At 41.1% G+C, this 22,207-nt stretch overlaps 2 protein-coding genes across 3 annotated transcripts in view; one reads left to right on the top strand and one right to left on the bottom strand.

Annotated features, from left to right (window-relative positions):
- Nucleotides 1–5,861: 5,861 nt before the first annotated feature.
- XPNPEP3 (X-prolyl aminopeptidase 3) overlaps nt 5,862–22,207 on the bottom strand; it is a 17,393-nt gene continuing 1,047 nt past the window's right edge. Inside the window, exons 2-10 of one of the 2 annotated variants that reach the window (XM_054631834.2) lie at nt 21,237–21,353; nt 18,369–18,776; nt 16,446–16,648; nt 15,530–15,592; nt 14,062–14,175; nt 11,675–11,760; nt 10,995–11,178; nt 9,434–9,554; nt 5,862–8,616 (exon numbers count right to left, since the gene is read on the bottom strand). In XM_054631834.2, coding sequence (XP_054487809.2) covers nt 8,450–8,616; nt 9,434–9,554; nt 10,995–11,178; nt 11,675–11,760; nt 14,062–14,175; nt 15,530–15,592; nt 16,446–16,648; nt 18,369–18,776; nt 21,237–21,353 — 1,463 coding nt within the window. In that variant the 3' untranslated portion in view covers nt 5,862–8,449. Of the gene's footprint in view, nt 8,617–9,427; nt 9,555–10,994; nt 11,179–11,664; nt 11,761–14,061; nt 14,176–15,529; nt 15,593–16,445; nt 16,649–18,368; nt 18,777–21,236; nt 21,354–22,207 lie in introns of those variants that run through there. The other variant, XM_077178620.1, reaches the window with a different exon arrangement.
- The window catches only part of ST13 (ST13 Hsp70 interacting protein), a 24,386-nt gene continuing 24,120 nt past the window's right edge, over nt 21,942–22,207 (top strand). Inside the window, exon 1 of the mRNA XM_077178621.1 lies at nt 21,942–21,999. Within this exon, the coding sequence (XP_077034736.1) occupies nt 21,963–21,999 (37 nt within the window). The 5' untranslated portion in view covers nt 21,942–21,962. The remainder of the gene's footprint in view (nt 22,000–22,207) is intronic.

Below are 22,207 nucleotides of genomic sequence, written 5' to 3'. Positions count from 1 at the left end.
CATTCATATCTTCCACCATACAATCTAGAGCAAGCTTTCCAATGGAAATGTTCTGAAAATACCAGGTGACAGGAAGAAAACATCTCTGCCACGTTATAGCTCCTATCTGTTAAATCTACTGTAGCCAGATCAATGCAGGTATACCAAGTAGCATGGGGAAAAGTTGGAGGTACACAGAGTTTGTATCCTGCCTGTTAGATTCCAAATGTAAAGCAGGAGCAACAAACAATGAGGATTTTAAGGAAAGGCTTTTGCCATTGACATGGTTAAAGTGATCAAAAGTAACAGAACAGACAAGGATGGGCCTTTCCTGAAACACCAGATCCTGAATGCAGAATGTCACCCAAAAGGCAGCATCAATTCACAGGATTACTTGGTTCTCTCCTTTCCACTTACTCTTCGGTTTTGGAGTTTTCTTTCACTTTATGTTGGCATGAGTAGTCAGTGATCAAAGCCAGATGATTCAGGGAATAAAGGGAATACTTAGATAATGTCTGGACAATGCTTGTGTCTTGTAGAGTTGCTTATTTTAAGAGAACAAACATGGCAAAATGAGGGGCAGGCAGGGCAGGTCCCAGTGTAGTATGGATCCAGGTCCAGAGGAGTCACTTTACAGCCCCTTTTGTATCATTGCACTTAATTTTTTAAACACACCAAGATTATTTTAAGTAATAAAATTACTTTTATTACTTAAAATTATTACTTTTATTTTTTCACACAAGGGGAAAAAAATAAAAAGGAGATGTCACTATTTACCACAAGACTTGATTTTCTTTTTGGCGTTTGTACACATCCAAGAGCTTTTCTTGGATGGAGGAGAGAATCATGCAACACATATGTCTCTTCACTGCTGATTTTCTTTCTTTCCTCTCTGGTTCTTTGTCCTTCTTGCTAAACTGGGAATGGCCCTGTTGTGCAACTCTGTGGACTCAGTAATGTGAACGAATTTCACAGTTGTAGACATTTTCACAGAAGTACAGTCACAGTTCCACTATTAAGGCTACACTGAACCCAGAGCAGGTTCATTAAACATATAAAGCTGCTCTTCATCCTCCCTGTAATGCCTGTTCCGGCATTATAGGGGTTGGGGAAAAAAAGTGTATAAATTTTTGATGATGGGGTGGTTAACAGCAGGAGCAGATGACTAAAAGAAGCCATTCTCCACCTTCTCCCTCCACAAGCCTTCTGATCAAGGCTTGGTGCCTTACTGAGGGGTCTGTTGCTGTCACACACAAACTACCAGGCTCAGCACTAAATTGAGGAGGTGAAATGCAATGGCTGTAATAGAAGGGTGCTCAAAGTATTTGATAAAAGATCCCCCTCCTAGCCTGTCATTCAAGGTATTAACAGAATATAGGCAATATTGTGGAGGATTTCAACTCAGTCCTCTATTAGCTTATGAATAATTTAAAAATCGAGTCCTTCAGAAATGTGGCATTTGGTGCAATTCTTGTCTCAAATGAGCTTAGAGAAACAGTTTATCAGTCTCCTAATTTATTATTAAAGTTTAGTAAAATTTCAAAGAGTTGCACACTAGAGGAAAATAGCTTTTATGTCTAATTGCTGAGAATAATTTACAGTTATCGGTTTATTAGGAATTTAAGTTTGTAATACAATCCTAATTTCCCTTAATTGCTATACTTGTTCAATTTTATATCCCTAAAAACCTAAGTTAGAATGGTACATTTGGGTTCAAAACTCACACAGTTTACAGTTTTAAGCTGCAAGAGTAATAATTACATCTTTCAGATAGCACATTCTCACCTCATTCTCACAAAGGCACTCCTCAGGTGAGAATCACAGAATGCTGTCTCCCAAAAAAGCCTCATACTGCACGAAATTATATGATAAAAGTGAAAAAAAAAACCCTGAAGATGGAAGCAAAAGTAAGGCTATACAGCAGTGACTTACAGTAAAATACATTAGAGAGCTGATGCATTAATTCAAACACAGAGAATTATAAACCTTGGAACTCCAGGGTAAAATTAAATGTAACAAGAAATCCAAACAAAGCACAAAGGAATGAAGACTCAAATATCTAAACAATCTTAATTATGGTTTGAGAAAACATTTTTTAAATCTCTAACTAGCTAGAAGTCACAACACTTGTTTGCCTAATATGTGATGTTTGTGTATAGATATGAATACACTTGCTCATTTGAAGATGAATGATACCTTTCTACTTCATGGTGTGGAACTGAAAGTTCATGAGAAACCTCTCTTTGTTCTGCAGGGAAGACCAAAAAAACACAACAAGCCCTTAAAAATTTCTTAATCATCTCCAAGTCCACAAATGTAGAACTATCTCAGTACAAACTGCATGGTTTTGCTTGGTTACAGTCACCACAGTAACACTCATGTAGCTGTTAAACAGCTCATCTTCTGGAAAAAAAAGAAGAGGAAAAAGCATAAATTAGAAAGCAATATACATACCAGATACTGCAATGCATCACAGAAGTGTCAGTGGCACCATATGGAGCCTGACAATTGGTCAGTGCAACAAGCACACCAGAGGCTACAGCTTCTGGCTCCAGACTGGTACCTCTGCAAATCCAGAGGGGGAAGAGTTAGAAGAACATTTGGAGATTAAAGCCTCTGTGACAGGAGCAGGTGCATGGGGATGTGAGGACATTCCTGAGCTGTCAGTAGGGCCATCCATGCCTCTCTGTCCTGCTGAGCACAGGGAGACACGAGCAACTGGGCTGATGGACCAAGGGCAGCTTGCGAGCAGCCAGCCAGACCTGGCTCCACAGCAGAGCTGTGGATGTCCTATCAAACCTTGTCTATCCAAGAAACAATGTTAACATTGTTAAGCAGGTCCTGATGACAAATTAGGACAACAGCACAGAAATGCTACCACAAACTTCACAGAGGCCACCCAATAGAAATGGTCATTCTGCCAAGAGGTAGTAAGGAAGAATATTCATAGGTAGTACCAGGAACACCAGATTTTGTAGACTGGAACGAGACTTGTAGAGAAAGCTCAAACCCAACCCCCTGCTGTGCCATTAGCAGCTGTGCTTTCTCTGAATGACTCTAATAATTTCCTGGGTGCTCATGGCACATGGCAGAGATGTAATACTATTAATTACAGAGGGGCTGTAGTTCCCGTAGGCAAAACAGATGTTGTATGTTACACTCTGTGCACAGTAGACTGAAAGAGCAAAGAATATTATCCCCAAACTTAAAGCACTACCTGAGTAAAATATTCACATGATAAGAGTTTACCTGACTTCTGCTAACTATTTCCTGGTACAAGAGTCAGATCATGTAATCTGAACTTGGATCAGTGGCCAATCCTATTTTGCATTAATATCTTAAAGGCACACAGAGACAAAGCCTTGCTCTGCTGGGAATAAAAAGAAGCTGAGCCTCTTTCCCTCTCACAAAATATTGTTCATATTGGCCTAGTTTACTCACAAAAAAAGATTGCAGTGAGCTATTTCCCTGGAAAGAACTGCATTTCTAAAAGTTTTCACTGGAATGCCAACAACTCCTGGTTGAACCACAGGCTGAGAGTTCTCAGCCTGTGCTGCCATTATATTTCTGCCTAAATTATGAAAAACGGAGAATCCTTTAAAAAGCCACAGGCTCTTTATGGTCTTGGGAGGAAGAAACCCAACACAGAGCTTTAACCACTGTCAGTTCTGCCCCCCCACAGCATGTCTGAGACCAGCATCTGAAAAAGCTCCCAAAGACTGCACATTGCTCCTGCAGTGCTACCTGTTTGCCCAGCATCCCTGTGGAAGGAATATATTGAAGCCTAGAGTAGACATTCTCACTTCTGAGTCTAAAACCAGCTTCCTTGTTAACATTTTCTTTGTTCAAAAGTTTCATTGTCAGACTTATCCAGACAGGATTTTTTTTTTTCCTTTGCCATTGTTAATGGATAACTCTGTCATGGTTGTTAAAAAGGCATATGTGTTATGAGTCAGCAGGTGAAGGTAACACACACATGGAGGAGCTGGAAATTCTTCCTTGTTCCTTTCTGGCCATCTTCTGAAAAGCCTGGTTTTGGTTAGCCAAATATTGGGTGGTGCTTCAGAGAAACAACCAGGTAGGCTGAGCCATAAGCTGTCCCAGGAAGATAGGGGTTCATTGCTCCACTTGCTAGGGAAGAAGGCTCAGACCTGCCAGGCAATTTAGGCAGCAAGACAAACTGAGAAGGAGAAAGGAGCTGAAATTGAGTGTCATTGAGCCCATGGTGCCTGACAGTCCATTTAAATTATAAATACTGCTTTAAAATGTAATTTATTGTTATATCTCTTAAATACAGTGTATTTTATAGACCCAGTCCTAGAGCCAGCACTGTGACAGCGTCCAAAGGATGATTTTTAATTAAGTGGAGGCTGTGCACACATGTAGGGAGCATATTTAACAGATGTGCTGTAATGATGTCAGAATTATAAACTTAAATGAACTTTAGATCTGCATACAAATAAAGAGATACCTGTACATGCTTCTAGACAACTCAGTTTAAAAGAAATTTAAAGCAATCAATTTATGTCAGCACAGAGTTTTGCTATCCAATTACATAAAGTATTAAATATCACAATTAAAACATTTTTGTCATTTATCTAATACAGATTTTTTTCTAAGTTTAACCCTAACTCCCTAACTCTTTTCACCTTATGGTAATTCTCCTTGGAGTAATTACTCAATTTCCACAGCAATAATTTGGATAGCATAAGAGCATGTAACCTCAGCCTTGCTCCCTCCATCATTATGGAAGATTTTGCCTAGAAACATACTTTTTTCCCTTCCCATTATTTGAGATATGACACATAATCAATAACCTGAAACTGCATAAAACTTTCTCATATGATAATGCTATTGATTTTTAAAAGAAATAATTAAACTAACTGTTAAGATGAAGTTCATCAATACAATCTGACTCTTTTGTTCCTCCCTACTGAGTAGGACAAATCAATCAGGGTTATGAAACAGCATAACCAGTTTTCTGGAGCTATTGCACCATTCTGACAACATACTGAATAGCCAGTTTATGCCCCGTTGTTCTCTCCTTGCTCTCCCATGCCCCTGGCACACAACCCCGCAGCTCTAAATCACAACCTTCTCCTGATTCTTCTCTTAATGCATTGCACAGGCCCAAAACTCTCCATCTCCATTCTCTTTACTGGGCTACCTCAGTTTGCTACTTCCTCCACCATGTTCCATCTCAAAATAATGAATGCAATTTTAGGAAAGACATACTGTATTTTTCCACATAGAGGTAGAATGCCAAATCGTGTTAAATGTCAAATTTCTTTCCACTTCAACGACAGAAGCAAATCTGCAAATTGGTGCTTCTGCTCTGACTGTATTTAACAACAGGACTTTACTAGTTCTCTGCAAGACAAAGCAGTCCCCTGGCAGAAGTGGAAAAGCCAAAAGCCTGTCAGGGTTCCTCTGGAAGCAGCTTCTCCATAGGGATGGCTGGCTCTCATTTTCTCTCAAACTCTGATGTCCTTAAGACCTGTGCCACATGAAATCAAATCTCTCCCCACATGAACTTGTGTATACATCAATTTCTCTTTCACCCCCTGTGATCCCACTAACGCCCTCGTCAAGCAGCTGTCGACTTGTGCCACCACTGAGAGCTGCTCCTGCACCCAAGTGGCTGCAGTGAGGAATCTCTTCTGTGGCAGGAGCAGACAGTCTGGCACGATGGGATCAGTGCCAGGGGAGGAGCACCACAGGTATGTGCCGTGCCAGCAGCCAGAGAACCCAGCTCTTTAGGGTTTCTTGATGAAGGTTGTATAAAATGTTCAAGGATTTGGTTGTTTGCAAGGGACACTGCAGCACATGTGTAGGTCACAGATTATTCATCTCTGCAACAAGTGAGAAAAAGCCTTCAAAAATTGAGGTTCATAGGATGCAGATTTAATACCTTCTGTGAAATGCACCCTTTACATGGAACAAGAGATTCAAACCAGCAGTTTATGCTGAAAAAATGGCTAAACGCAGTGGAAGAATTACAGAATGTGCATGGCCTAAATCAGACACAGTCAGCAGCCATAGCAGATCCATTACTTTCCACTCAGCAGTCACAGACACTTCTTTACTAACAGTAACATTCATCCACAGCATTCCTAAGATCTATTGGTGTTTACAAGTTGCAGGATTTTCCTGAGAGAATTAAGAATTAGCATGTGCCTACATTTGACAATGTTATTTCAAGTCCAAGACGGGTCACACACAATTAATAAATCTCCCTGAAAAATAATGCTGTTTTTGGAGGTGCAGGTATCGTATTCAACAGCATGCAACTTGATGGCCTGAGAAACTACTTTCTACAAATTGTTTTATTTTTAAAATAATTTGTATATGCATTTTAAAGGCTTATTTACATTAAGTACCATTATTAACTCTGTTAGATGTGTGGGTGGATGTGCAGATCAGCTCACACATGTATCTCTCAGATTACTGTTATTTTAAGCTGCTTACATAGTTCCAAAATCCCCAAGTTTTGGCCCAGTTGATATGGCTCTAACAGGTGTAATTGGAACAAATGTATCAGAGATCAGAGCAACGTCAAAAGTACTCATCAGGTCTGTGTTCATAGTTAGGAAGCCTCCCTTCTAACATTTTAGGCTGTAGCTATCACTGAAACACAGGAGTATTTTAACAAGCACTGCCATCAGAGATTAGCAGATTCCCTTAAATAGGTGAAACTTGATACACTAAACCCTGAAAAAGCATTTTTTTGGTCATGTTTAGAAAATAAAAATATGGCATGCCTTGGCTGCCTTTCAGGTGCCAAAATTCAAACCCCAGTGTATGCACCCAGCTCACGTTGAATGCAATGAGAGATGCAAGACACTGCCCACTTGGCCTTCACTAAGTGAAACACAGAAAAAAACAAAAAGAGGGGGGAAAAAAAAAGAGAAAAAAGTGCAGATTTTGCTAGAGATTACACAGCAACAGAGGCAGAGGTCAAACTCCAGAACCCTGACCACCTTCCTCACATACTTCTGGCTATATTCACTGTGGGGAATTAGGCCAAACTGGGGACAAGGCAGTGATGTTGGTAAGAAAGTAAAATGGATTAGGAAGCAGTGACATAGTGGAAATAGACAATCCAGAAAGAGAAGAGAAAGAAAATTTAGAGTAACAGATGAAAAGCACTGAAAGCTACCATAAGAAAGGAAGTAAGGTGATTCAACAGCAAGTGTAAATAACAGGAGATGCTGTGATGAGAGGCATTTTTCACACATGTTAAATAGCTGATTGTCTAAATATTTTCAGTAAATACATAGATGCTTGCCTTTAGTGGGTGTATTTACTATGGCTTGGATGGTAGGCTCATGGCCAGAGTAGAAAACTCTTCTCTTTACTCCTCATCCAGCCCCAGTAACATTTGCAGCTGCTTCAAAAATATTATCAGAGCACTTTGAGAAAAAACCAAAAATCAGCTCTCATCATGCCCTCAGAGTTGAGAAAAGAAGAATTATTTTAATTCCAATTAATTCCATATAAAAGCCACGTAAAGACTTGACACTCAGCATAAGGCAGACTCTTCAAAACCGCACTGCTCAAGCTGCTGGCACTTGCAGCACACAGCAAGCAGAAGCCAGAAAGGTGCTGTGACTGTCCCAGAACTGAACACCTCGCATCTGGGAGACAACCAACAGCTCACCAGTGCAGTCCAGCATAATCAATATGGCCCTGCTCCTAGGGTAGAGAGAGACTCAGAGCAGGAAAAAGGAATGGACCTTTGGGACAAAAGGAAGGGAATGTGGAAGACAGCAAGAATAGGTATGTCTAACCTTCTGAGCCCTATTTGTACTTTTTGAAATTACCAAACACTCCAAAAAGCTGGAAGACAAGGTGTTTTTCCCTGCTGCAGGCCTATTTTGCATGTGCCTGAACAAGGCCTAAACACATCCCTATCTTTAAAATACTAAAAGAATTCTTCACTGGCTTCAGATACAACCACCTCTCCACCAAACCCACCTCCCTGATTACCAGACTCTCTCCTTACATGGTTCTATAAAATTCAAGCTGATACTTTTTCATCCAAAACCAGCATTTATAAAAGCCTCATTTTAAAAATCTGACTGCTGTGAAACTGCTGCTAAGGGGGAAAAAAGGGGTCCTTGGTCTCAGCTGTTGTACCTATGCATCTGGTGGCACTGACAAAATTCAATCTCCCAAGGGCCCCAGAACACATGGATCCACACAGCAGCAGAGGGATGAATCCACTTCCACATCATACAACAGTTCCACATCAGCACAAATCAGAAGAAAATTGCACACAGAGAAGGTTACTTTGTTTTTTCATCCCTCAGTACCCAAGCCTTTTGCATTCCATTGCCCAGTCCCAGTCTTGGAAACAGCCATCAACTGTCCATGCCTTCCATCACGTGGCAGCTACAGCCAGCTAAGGGATCTGCATCCCTGTGGGGCTGTGTCTCCCAAGGAGGATGAAAGGGGCAGAGAAGGGGCATCATGAGCTGCGGCCACAGATCTCCTCAAGGTGGTAGATGTCCTTGGGACAGTCAGCAGACAGGACAAGAGGTGCATCCTCTGTTATCACCACATCATCCTCAATGCGCACACCAATGCCACGAAACCTCTCCGGAGCACTCACATCATCCTCAGGGATATAAATGCCTGAAAGAAGAAAGGGAATTAAAACACACAACACTCTCCAGAGCACCACCTTTCCCTTTCTGCACCACCAGGAGAGTGAGGTTGGACTTTCAGCAACATAACGTGTTTGATCCTGAGAATTTTTAATATGGCAAGTTACTCTCTTTCCTCTCACCAACTCACTGTTGGTGGGCAAAGAAAGGAAACTGTCCCTCTGTGCCTAAAGATATCAGCACATTAATAAGAACTTCCATAGCTACACCTGGCCTTTTCACACTTCTTGCTCTCAGTATTACATTCACAATGATGATTTTAACAATGTTCTGAATAGAGAGAGAGAAGAGACAAGCATTAAATATAAGTTTCCAGCTGACAGCTCCAAATCTAGTGACAAGGTGAAAGAAAGGTTCCTCACAGGATGCCTAATTTGCAAAGCTAAGTAGTGAATCCCTGTAAATTGCAGACTGCAATGCTTGAGACACTACCAGTGACTGGTAGAAGTTCAGTGGCACGAACACAGAACACAGCACAAGTGAATCGACCCTGATTTCTGCACTGCAGTTCACCTGTGCTGCACAGCCTGAGCTCTACACTACTCTGCTTCCTGAGTTTACTCCCACTATGTGCTACTTTGGCTATGTTTGGGAAGGAAATACGGTTTTCTAATACTGTAATGACTTTGGGAGGGGAATGACTTAAGGCTTTCTAATAATGCTATAGTTTCCAGCTTCACCAGAAAGGATGTGAATGCTTTGGTTCCAGGACCAGCTAATTATTGAAAGGCAATACTGTTACCCTCACTGTTGCATGTTTTTGTCCACCACTGACTGCTTTTTACCTGGTTCAATGGTTATCACCATGCCTGGCTGGAACGGGATTGATCGGGATATATCTGGGGTGTCGTGAACATCCATGCCCAAGTAATGGCCCACATGATGAGGGCAGTATTTTCGAACAGCCTAAGAGAAGACAGAACAAGTGTCACAGAGGCAGTTAAACACAGCCCAACTTGTTCCAATACAAAAGGGAAAAGAGACAGAATAGTTATGTACTTAACGAGCAGTCTTACTGCCACGCCTAGGCCACCAGGGCCTGCCTTCCATGTACTAGAACTGGATGGCCCTTAAAACCCACCAGGCACCTATTATGAGCACATTGCAGATTGCCTTTCCCCTGCACTGACAAGAGCAGCCCAAACCCATCACCATCTCAGCATGGTGTCAACTTTCAAATCGCTGGGCTTTGCTGCCCAACCCTTCCCATCCCTTAAACATCCAAGCCCTGCACAACTCCCATCAGCAGACCTTCACAACTGGCTGCAGCAAGTACAGCTGCTCTGGGCTGTGAAAGTGGTCTCCTATGCACAACAGAGCAAATGCTGTGCCGATTTCATTCAGTAGATACAGCATGATTTTAATCCACCTCTACAAGGCACGGACACCGCCTCTCCCCTCCCACCATCCTGATCCTCCCTCCCTCTAAAGCAGGAATCAGCGAGAACGCCTCCCTGCTCCACGCTCCTCATTCCCAGGGACCACAGCACTGGCTGTGCTTCCACCTGCCGGAAGGATCCGGCACGACACCCCCAGTCCGCGGGGGCTGCCATGGCACCGGCACCGCGCACAACTAAATCCGGCAGGAACCTGTCCGGCTGCCAAAAGCCGTAGTGCCGTCACCTGGTTCCGCCATCTTTGCAGTACTGGCATCAGCACTCGCGTAGCTCTGCAGCGAGAGTGAGCGGATAAACTTCTCTAACTGAAAACCAATCCTATTTATCTGCAGGTTCAGCTCTAAGGCAGAGCAGTTTCCCAGTCTTGTTCACCAGGTAGCTCTGTGAGTCCCAGTACTGACACAAAACGGTGCAGAAGGGACAGCAGGTAGAATGACTGAGAATAGGCTGCACCTTTTGGTGGCACTGCAGACTTATGTGATGTTAAACAGACCACAAAAATATTAATAACTGCCTGCAGTCAAGCCTGGACCCACAATCTTGTGTTAGTGCCCATAGCTCCCTTCAGACTGTACTCTAAAGCTGTTTCTGTGCTGGCAAGTAATGCAGAGCAATGGGAATGGATCTGCAGAGTGAAACAGCAAGAGCCAAGGAACAAATATTCACACTATGTGCATATAAGACTGGGGATTACTTCAGACCAAATTGTGCACCAAATGGTTGAATCACATCTTGGAGTTTAGCCCTGTCTCAGAGAAATTCATTTTTGTGCTGAGACCAGCCCACAACATGAATTAAAGCACCATGTAGCTGCAAATAGAAGAGACATCCTGAAACCACATTCCTGACCCAAATTAGAGCCCTAAAACTACCCAAGGATAAAACAAACAGGATTAGTAGGAGTAAACTAGAGTAAAATGGGTAAACTAGAGTAAAAAAATTGAAGTACCTTGAAGAAATGGCTGTCAGTGATGCTGCTCTGCAGGACACCCAAGTCTTTCAGTTTCTGTCCAATAAGGCTCAGCATGAGGCTGTAGATATTTTCCAGACTCATGCCAGGGGAGCAGAGGCTCAAGCAGGACTTCTGGATATCCAGGACAGCTTGATACAGTTCTGCTTGGGGTTTGGTGAACCTGAAGGCCATTGAGTAAAGGAATATCACACAACTAAATCTCTGTTTCCAAGAGAAAAGAGGTTTTGTCCCCAGAACCTATTCTGGGTACAGATTCAGTTCAAGGATGGAGCAGGGGAAAACCAGAAAGCAGAGCAACTGTCTCCTTGTATGAAAGGCTACACCAGCAAACTCACAACTGGCAGAGCTATGTACACATCAACTGAAACTCCTGTTTTCTTACACACAACTGGAGTCAGCCACAGCTGAATGTACAAAAGCCCTCTCTGCACGTTAAGTATGCTGTAATAGCTGAAAATAGCAAGAATCACATATATTCATGCAGTAATTAATGAGGCAGTGGGGAATACAGCTGAATGATTACTTTATATAATTTGATTACTCTGAAGCAGCACAGAATGGGACATGGTAAAACTATGATTAAACACACATTCAATCCATCAATCATTTAAGAACTTATCAAAATTCTTAAAAAAAAAAAACTTACTGCAGCATACCTTCCATTGACAGGCCAGGTACGTGTGATGTCACTCACATAGCAGGAAAATTCACATCCACCATCTAGCAAGACCAGTTCACCATCCTGGAGAATAACAGGAAAGAATGCTCTGTGGGTCAGTCCAGCTATTAACTGATTTTTCTGTCTGAGAGCAGGAAAGGAGGTTATGCTTCTGTTTTCACAATGTAGCTGCAGAAAAGTGAATTCCTTTTGCAGAGTAATACCCCAGGTACTACTGTTTACAAATAGGCTATTCCAGTTGGTTTGTTGCTCTGTAAGGTAGTCTCTGACTGTTATGCTTATTTACTGTCTGAACTTTTAAGATGAAGATTTTGGAGTAAAAAAAAAAGGCATTTGCCTTGAACTATTCTGCTCTCTGAGACAAGTCCTATTCACACCTGGATCACTTACTCCAGCAAATTCTGCCCATGACTCCTTTCACTAGAAGTTCTCAGCTATAGTGACTGAGACAGAGGGGACTTGCAACCAAAGCACAGGATTTCTGAGCTCCCCACAGGATCACCAACAGCTACAAATTTACCCTTGTCATAGGATATGAACCCCAGCAAAATCACTTTGTATCACAAAATCTAAGAGTGTATCACTGCTGTGAATGCATTGGTGAATAGTTTGTACAACCTTCCCTTTCTCTTCTAGGACTTTCTTGACTGTTTTAATGTATCTTTCTGGATTGATCTGGTGATGAAGAAAAATTTTTTGGACATGTGAATATCCAATACAATTCAGCAAAGCTGTTCCATATCAATGATATCTCCCAAAAAGTCACACAGAAGAAAGATAAAGGGCCAGGAACAAAACCACTGCCTTAAAGGGGCTAACTAGAAATATAGCAGTAAGATGTTTAAAACATTTGGAGTAAATTCTCTTTTTTTTTTTTCAGTTTTACACAGGTAGAGATTCATTCCACAGATCCATGACTGTGTCAGCAGACATGATGTGGGATGACCAGGCATAACTGCAGCATTAAGGAAAAGATTAAAGCAGCAAAATTTCACTGTTAGTGTTACTTCCAGTGCTAGCTGCTATCATTGTGTACAGTTAAGTGACACAGACACAGCAGATAAACCAGCAGTGAGCAGACCTCACTATCCCACTGAATAGGCAGGCCATTAACTATCCTTTTATATTGTATTTTTAAAATTTTTCAGAATAACTGGTTGAATTCTTTAAAACAAATCTGAAATTACAGCACCTGCCATCTTCCAAGCAATTAAACAAGCTAAGTAACAATTTACTGACTAAGGGAATTCAGCCTGTGGTTCGATTGTTCAGTAAATGCCTTATGCTGTGCTTGTCCTCTTTCTTTAAAGCAGAGCCCTCTAAGTAAAAGACTGAAATGAAACATTCAGATACCTCCCAAATTAGACACTTTGCTAGCCTATTTGGAAACAAGATCTATAAGAAGCAGCACACAAAGGAAGTGTCAAGTTTATGGGTTTAATATTCTACCTAACAGTTTTGGAAAAAAACAAGAGACAGTCATTTAACTGAACAACTTTAACAGAAGCAACTGGAATTACAGCAGCAGCCTGACCTTGGATGACAGAACAACAAAGGAAGCTTCTTCCTGCCAAAAGCAGCCTGTCATATCTTTTGTACATTTGTCTCTGCAGATCATTTCAAGGTCTGCTAGCATCCCAGCTTCAAGAAAAGACAATGCTAGTGGGAAAGTTTCATTCTGCATTAAGACAGAGGAAAACTATGCTCCTCTGAAAAGTAAATAGTGAGCAGAACAGTGAGGGAATACTGCCCCTGAAAATACTTCTCTGAATCAAAAGAACTACTGTGAGGAAAGCTGGAGAGAGTTCAATTCAATGAGAATCTTCAAAATAAGACAAAACATGTTCCTCTTCCACCTCTTGACATTTAACATTGATCCGTCCCCTACTTGTTCCCTTTCCCTGCTTTCCTGGGCTACATGGAACCAAAATGCATTTCAGCTTCAGCAGAGCAGGAATGCACTTTGCCCTTATATTGCAAAGCAAGGCCAAGGAATGCAAGTGACAGCAGAAGATCCCCTGTGCCTTTGCCCTACCTGTGACAGTGGCTCCCCTATTTTGTGAGGCCCCCAGCACTGCAAGCTGCTGTGAGAGCAGACATGTTCACTAAATTATCGGCAACCCTGTCTGCAAGTCCTTGCACTGTTCAGAAAATGCTGCAGCAAGAACTGACAGGGAAGAAAGACAAGCTGAATCTGCCATTGACCAAAGTAAAGTTAACCAAGGCAGGATTCCTTTCTCTCACTCACTTAAAAAATATGTATTTAAGTGCTTTGATCTGTTCAGTCAAAACAAGCAGCAGCTAGGAAACATAGATTTGTATCACAGCACTGCACTTCAAGTTACTGGACAGCACAAGGGTTACCTTGATGAGCTGATTATTCTTCACATAGTGCAAAGTGTTTGATCTGTTGCCACCAGCAACAACAGGGGGGTATGCCAAGATGTCAGCACCACGAGTCCGGCACTCAAATTCAAACTGGAGGAACAATACAGAGGAAACCATTAGTGCTGATTTAGGTGATTAACTGCCCTAGAACCACAATGATTCTTGTCCTACAACTGTTTTCTTAATTTGAACAATACAAAGTGAAACTGGAAAGTGAGTTGACTAAATGAAAGTAGTCTTAAATATTTTTCAAGGACTCTGGAGAAAAAAAATACAGAACCATCCACTTTTTCAACATTTTTCAAGTCTTTACTGGATCTCCAGGAAACTCTTTCTAGTACAAGCCATTCAATACTGTCTCAAACATTCACTACATATATATATATCCATATATCCAAGTGAGGATTTGTTCTTATATAAAGTAATGTTCTTATTTGCCATACAACTTCATGAATTTTGAAAGATCCTATATGTCAGCATGACAATATTCATGGTTTGCTTCTGTCTTTTAAAATTGCAAAGTACCAGTATATTTACAGCAGTATCTATTTTTCATGACTGTTAAACTAAGAAGGTTTGAAAGCATGCACTACCTTGATGTCTGAGGGGATAGAAGAAAAAAGCACCATAAGCCTCAAGATCTTTACCTTTCTTGAATGATGAAGCTGATGAAAGCATGGAAATGAATAAATTTACATCTATAAAGACCCTCAACATGTTAATAGCATGTCTTTTCTATGGTTACCAAAATCACATGGGACAGAACACTCCAGGATGCCTACATGGAGCAAAGGTTTTACGATCCTGGTCTGGACTGAAAAATTGACCTGTAAAATACACTTTAATTAAAGTAGTTTTTTCAACTCAGTAGTGCCAGTGCCATGTCAGCACAGGCCCATCCATGTAGTAACAGAGTGTGAAATCCTGCTGATGCTTCTTGAACAGGCATCTCACTGCAATCCCTTACAAAGTTCCTTACCAAATGTGCAGGCCAATTAGTCCTTATTTTGTAACTGAGAGGCATCTAAACTGCTTCAAGATGGCTGTGGTAATCTGATGTACTAAGGGGCTAGAGGCAAGAGAAGCAGGCTTTACAAAAAGGTGTTATAACTACTTAAATTTTGTACAACGGACTTGTACTATAGAATAAGGTGAAAACTTTACTTCCAATTGTTTAGCGGGTTTTGCATTTCAATATAGTACAAAAAGACATCAATAGAAGGAAACTTAGACAAATGCTACACTCCTTAAATAAGGGTACAGGAAGTACAGCTGAAGAATTCCTCACACTGACACTTCTGTATGTCCAAGAAACAACAAGGGTTGAGTGAATAAATGTGCTACAGCAGGAGACACATGATAAAGAGACCTGACATTTCTGGTTTCCTGGAAGGACAACCAACATCCAGCCCTTCTATCTCACTTCCAGCTACAAAGTACTCACCTTTGCATACAGAAAGGCTTCATCCACAGGGGTTTTACTGGCAAACATAGTCTCTGTGAAAGCCTATGAAAAATAAGGGACTTTCAGTTAGCAAAGGAGCCTGAACTGTTTTTTTTTTCACCTGTTGTCTCTTGAGGAAGGCCCAAAATCAGCTGGCCCAGAACCAGAGGGTTTCACCATTTTCTTTGGTGAAAATGCTGTCAAGACTAGAACCAGTTAAGATGCATTCCTCCCTGTGAAACTGTATTTAGGGGATGACTGACTCTAGTTTTGTATAAAAAAAAAAAAAAAAAAAAAAAAAAAATTAGATGATTGAGGCTGATCCCATGGTTTGGCATTTTAGAAGTTGTCTCACCTGTGGATTCCCTTGGGTATAATAGGATTGCCTTATGCAGCTTTTCCTTCAGAGAAAGACAGCCTGTACTTCTCTTTTCTACTTGGCTATTTATTTTAATAACATTTATGAAACATTAACTGCATTTGAGGTATCTGTCAGATTTGTTTAGAAGTGGCCAATGAGTTCAAAAGGTATTTGAGGGTGAAGGGGGAATGCAGACACATTAATAGGAAACATCGTCATAAAAATCCTGTTTTCCTCAAAATAAAAATAATAGATGGGAAAGAAAATTACTTTGGAAAGCAGAGAGGAAACTGGGAAGGCAGTGAAAAGGCTAGCCTTTGCTTTTAAACAAAGTCTAACAGCTGCTGACTTTTCTTCACTAGAGTTGTGCTAATTGAGAGACTGGTAGACCAAGCAGTCTTCCAGTTTCCCCTTGTCCTGTGGAGGAAGCAAAGCCCAGAGAGTGGCTGAGACACAGCAGTTCAAAAACAGATTAGACCAAAGCTCTCCTTCCAGCTCATGTCACCTCACCAAGGGAATGCACTGGTTCATTAGGGGAACACACAGCCCCATTACCTCTGCTGTCACCCGCCCAGCTATCTTCATCCTCTCAATCTCTGCAGGGGATTTGATCAACCGAAGGTTCTGCACGAGATGTCGAACGGCCTGGATGCGGTTTTTGCTCCGAGCTTTTATGTCAGCCAGGGGCTGCATGTAGTCAGAGTGCAGCTCTGCATGCACTGGTTTTCTCAAGTCATACCAAACCACGTTGGATTCACCTGGAATGCAAAACAAAAGTTGACACTCAAATAAATGCAGACATGTTCTCCACGTAAGAAACTAACTCACTCCTCCTAAATGACATCTGTTGCTGTATTTGAGAATAATAATTTTCTCTGAATCTATATTGACAGACTATATAGATACTTTCACTGTCACAGAATACCAGCAATCTCTTCTAAATTTGGAAGATTACCAATTCATAGCGTATAGACTGGACAATTCCCCACTTCTGGGCAAATAATGGGGCTTAGAACCATCACTGAATACATGTATCTGGCTCAGATCCATTCAGAGTTCACCTGTCAAAGTTGCACTTGTGTAAGCCAAGCAGCCATCACATCACAGTGCATCTTCTGAATCCTCCTCCCATTCAACCTGTCCACAATGACCATGGAAAGCAATTCACCTTTTTGCATGGAATGAAGATCATTACCAACAACACCTCAAGACACTTGGGGAAACAACTCCTTATTTCAGCCATTCAAAGAAAATGAGCTTACTGAGAACAGACACACTCACAGTGGAAATTTATTCAGAACATCAGTTAAAATCAACATTCTCCTCATGGAACAATTTAAATGCAAATGAGTATAAAAGCCATGGTGAGTCACTGTTGATGTCCACCATGACCCTCCTTCTTTGGTGAAAGTAACCATGAGCAGTTGCTTACAGAAAGTATCTAAGAAACTGGGCATTCATTAAAGAGTATTGCCCTTAGCTCATTTACTGCTTTCCATGGACCTCTCCCCCACAGAATTACAAACTTCTGACTCTATTTTAATTTTGATATTCCAAACTTCCATGAATGATCTATAACTTGAGAGGTGCCAAACCATGCCATATGAATTCAGTGTTCCCTTTGTTATTAAATTAAGAAAACCAGCAATTAATGACCATAGTCATCCTCTGTGCTTTCCCCAACTATACACATCTCATACCTTGCCTTGTTTTCTTTTTCAAGCTAAGTAGGTTTGTTCAGCCTGCATCTCACACACATTTCATGCTTTCTTTGATCATCCTTTGCCCTGTGGCTTACCCATTTTCAAGACATCCTTTTTTGAAACAAAATAACTGATTCCAGTATGGTATTTAATACTCAAAAATTCTCTCCCTCTAGTTGTGTGACCCCTCCAAAGTCACACTTGGCCTTATTATATTGTCATGAGCCTTCTTCAGCTTTATTTTATACTGCATTTAAGTTCTTCCTGGATTATAGGTATTGAGGCTAAGTAGTGATGGGAGATGCAAAAGAATATTTCTAAAGGACAGCAATGTTAGTATTTCATGGGCAAGTAATCATCTAGCTAAATGTGAGTGGACTAACAAGCTCCCTGTGTGGATCATTTTCCAAGTCTACTATGAATAAAAAGTGTTCACGTTTCCTGTATGATATCTGGTCCTGACTCTGTCAGCAAACAGATATGACTAAAACAGAAACATGGTCTTGCTTATCCTGTTCCTTAATATTTCAGAGATATGCAGACTGGCATTCACATGGATACACAAGAAAGTCAGAAATTTTCAAAACTACATATCCATTGGTGACCCTCAAAGAGCTAACACAAACTTCCAAATGCCTTTGCCACAGCCATACTCCTTGTCATTCCTCAAGTTCATTTTAGTTTCAAAGTGATGTCACAGACCACCTCCCAAACCTGACCCATTCAGACTGTGCAAACCACATCCTCATCTCATTCCCTCTCTATTTTTTGTTACCTTTCAGCTTGGCCACCAGGTGCCTGAACTCCTCAATGGTGTAAGCTTCATCTACTCCTGTGAGAGCAATTGCCCCATCTGGGCCTGATCTGGGCCCATCCCACAGCTCTCGATTTGGATCCCTCTTGGGCACAAAAAGTATGGATTTGTGAGATGGCAGTGCTTTGCCAGGAATGCTCTGCAGCACCAGGATGCTGTCAGGCTCCTGAAACCCACAGAGGTACAGGAAATTAGTGTCCTGGTGGAAAATATAAGGGATGTCATTGCTCATGTAGTATGTGGGGTTGGAGAGCAGAATCACTGTGTGGTCCAAACTGTCCCAGCCTTGGGCTTCCTTCTGGATCAACACCATCAGTTTGTGTCGGCGAAGAGCGTATTCCACCTGTGACAATCCTGGGGTTACCTCTCCTGTGAATACAAAACAAATCAGATGCAGAAATTCAAGGCACTAAGGGTATTTTACTAGTCACATGCCTGATTCCTGCCTACTCTCTGATGCCTTACATGTGCATGGCTTCTTTGTAACCCCTCACAAGCCTTTTCCTTGCTCCTCTTCAGCTTCTCTCCCTACAGCACATCCTCATTCAGGCTGCTTCTCCATCATGCAAAGACAGACACTGGTTTTAACCAGCTGGATGTTGTGTCACATATTTCTGTGCAAAGGTAGAAACCACAAAACCTGGTAGATTTAAACAAACATCCAAATGTTTGCAGAGAATGTGTAAAAAAAAAGAGGAAGGGGCAAGGCAAACTGAACTTTGACTGCTAAAAACTGATGCGTTTTACAGCATGGACATTGAACAGAAGTTTGCCTCCTGAGGTTGAGCATTAATTTCCTCAGATACAGCTAGAATGTTTGTTGAAATACACACTAAGTCAACTCATAAAGTGACTATTTCTAAACCACAAGGGGCAGATTGGGTGTCAGAGATTCTGGGAGATCAGGCAGAAGAACAGAGGTTGCAGAGTCTAACCAGTCACAAGATTCCAGGCAGAAACAAACCACAGACGACTGCAGACTGCCATCAGCCTCCTGTTAAGGGAAGGGATCTTCTCCAGGGCATATGTAGCTTTTGTCAATATTTAACAATTCAGATTTTTCAAAAGTTAAATACTGTATTTCTAATAACACTAAGCAAATGATCTCTCAGATGAAGGCACTGTTTCAACTGCTCCAGTCACAAAAGACATGAAGTACAGCAATCAAGATACTCACCAAAACAGGACTGAAGTTCAAAGGACAACCAGCAACAGCTGAAGTATGTATTTTTAAAATTGTGAGACTCCCTAATTATGATCTAAATTAATATAAGAGCCTTAATCAGTATCTTTGGCTAATACCCTACCTTAACGTATGTTGAGTTTTGATACTGTTTGTTAACTTTCCACTTTCAAAACCTTTTCTTCCTCTTTCATGTATTACACAGTGGCAATTCTAGAACACTGACATTTGACTTGTACTGCAAGTAGATTCTTGCATGAGTGCAGTGGGAGGGGAAATTCTATTTGCACTAACTTTTACACTTTTTCGATTATATGCTCAATACCTATTAGATGAAATAGTCTTTAAAAAGAACCAAACAAACCCAAAAGCCCCACCACATTTATTTTACTCTGTGAACGTAGAAATGACAAGAGAACACAGAAACTGTTTCAATGCAATCTGGCCTCACAATTCCACAATGTTATACTGCAAATTTCCTATGTGTGGAAATCATTCCACTGCATTCCAGTCAGCTTTTTAACTGCCACAGTCCAGTGACTTTCAGAAGCTGCAATGGGGTGAAACATAGGGCAGCTGTCTTCCAACTTTGAGGCCTGGAAATTCTCTTTGCATCAAAGGCATTTGCTTTTTAAAACAATAATTGCAATAAAACAATGTCATATTATTTTAAGGACACCACCTCTACTTTATTAAATGGAAAAATACTTTGGATAAATAGAATTCACTTCCACTGCTTTGGCTGCACTTTAAGGAATCCACCTCATTTATTATGAGCTGTCAATGAGTGCCCTAAGCAACCTGATCTAATGCTGAAGTTAGCCCAGCTTTGAGCACAGGGGGAACCTGTTAACTGTGTGAGGCTCCTTCTGACCTGACTTATTCTACAATTAAATACAGGGGTTTATATATATGCACACACACACAAATATTCATCTGTTCTCCCTTTATACCCACCTATGGAAGAACACAGAATGTTTTCCTAGACATATTCCTGAATATATTTTTGCTGCAATTTTTGTTTGTTTTTTAGATTTAATTGTGGTGATCTCATGCCTACATGCTCATTTTCATGCATCTCAAAAAAATGCACAACCTTGGCTTCTATCACTACTGTCTAACTTCATAGTCACAAGCTTCTTTTTGTCCTTCTCCTCATATTGCATATTCCTGTGAACAGGGCACATCCTTTAGACAACTGGCGTCCATCTATCAGTGTCCCTCCCCATTCACCTTTGCTGAACTGCACCTTTGTTTTGTGACTCACAAGACATGGAATATGAACCATTCTGACAGTTCAGCTTGCACAAAAGACTCCCTCTTAATAAAAACCATATTTATTTGCAGGACAACGAGTCCACAAAATGCCACAGCCACAAAAGGTCTGCAACACCTAAGTAAACAACCCTGAGTACACTATGAGAAAAAAGAAAGAAGCTATCAAAGCCATCACAAATGAAGCCTATTTCTGGAATCAGTATCATCTCAGACAGGGAAATTAGCTACTAAATATAATTACTGGCTAATGAAAGTAGTCATAAACAGCTGAAACCACAGACAACTCTACAATGCAGCAAATCAATACACTCAGAAAAATGGAAACAGGAAAATATCAATGACTGGCTCATGCCGGGCCCAAACCTCACCTGGTTTGAGCAGATGTGGGTGTGTGAAGGGGCTGGGCTGCCCCAAATACCGGTTTGGAATCTTCTTCTGCTGGGCAGGCTGGATGGAAAATCTTCGGAGAGCACATGACTTGCAAACTGGAGGAAAAAAAATGCACCATGTCAAGGTAAAAAAAAAAACCCAAAACTTTCCAGTTAGGAAACTGCAGAACTGTGGGCTAGTCATCAGACTCTTAGCAGCATTCCTTCACTTATATGACATAAATATCCCTCCTTAACTTCTCCATTTGCTGTGCATCACAATAGTTTATGAAACAATGTGCACATAACTCAACTGACAAATATTCATGGAACAGATAGAAATAAACAAATAGATGATAAACCTGACAACCCAGCAACAAAACCCAGGAAGCTCTGTTGGTTTGCACATCCCAATTCATACAAAAGTTGTTCATGAGGCACTCAGCACTCTCCCTCCCTTACTTCCCATAAACACCACAGGGCTCCATGCACGACACCTGTATATCGTCTCTTCTCAGCTACGTCTTCAAAAAATTTCTCTCACCTGGAACAATTATACAGTTTTCAAGGCTTTTCCAGTGCTGTTTTTTACTAATAATGCTGCAAAGAAGCCGTCAAATAAGACAGGTTTACACAGGATTTTCTTTTCCTGTCTGGAGGCTACCCAAGAGTCCCTGTTTGTGTATTGACCTTCCATGGCAGCAGCATTGGCCAAACGGAACAGTTATGAATCCCACTTCCAAACCACACACAGCCAAAGCAGGTGAGTTTTAAAAACAACTACAAGTATGCATTTGTGAGCTGGGAACGGGCACAATAAGACAAAATCTAAAATTAAAAATGAATTATCAGAAACTTTAGAATTCCTAGTCACAGCCCTTTGCAGCTGAAGAAGTGCTTGTGCCTGAATACAAATCATCCAGACCTGTAGGAAGAAGAGGGTAGCCAGAAGGTAAGTTCAATTTGATGTT

The sequence above is a fragment of the Agelaius phoeniceus genome, chromosome 5 (assembly GCF_051311805.1).
Source record: "Agelaius phoeniceus isolate bAgePho1 chromosome 5, bAgePho1.hap1, whole genome shotgun sequence".
Classification (NCBI taxonomy): Eukaryota; Metazoa; Chordata; class Aves; order Passeriformes; family Icteridae; genus Agelaius; species Agelaius phoeniceus.
This window is presented reverse-complemented; position numbering and strand designations above follow the sequence as displayed.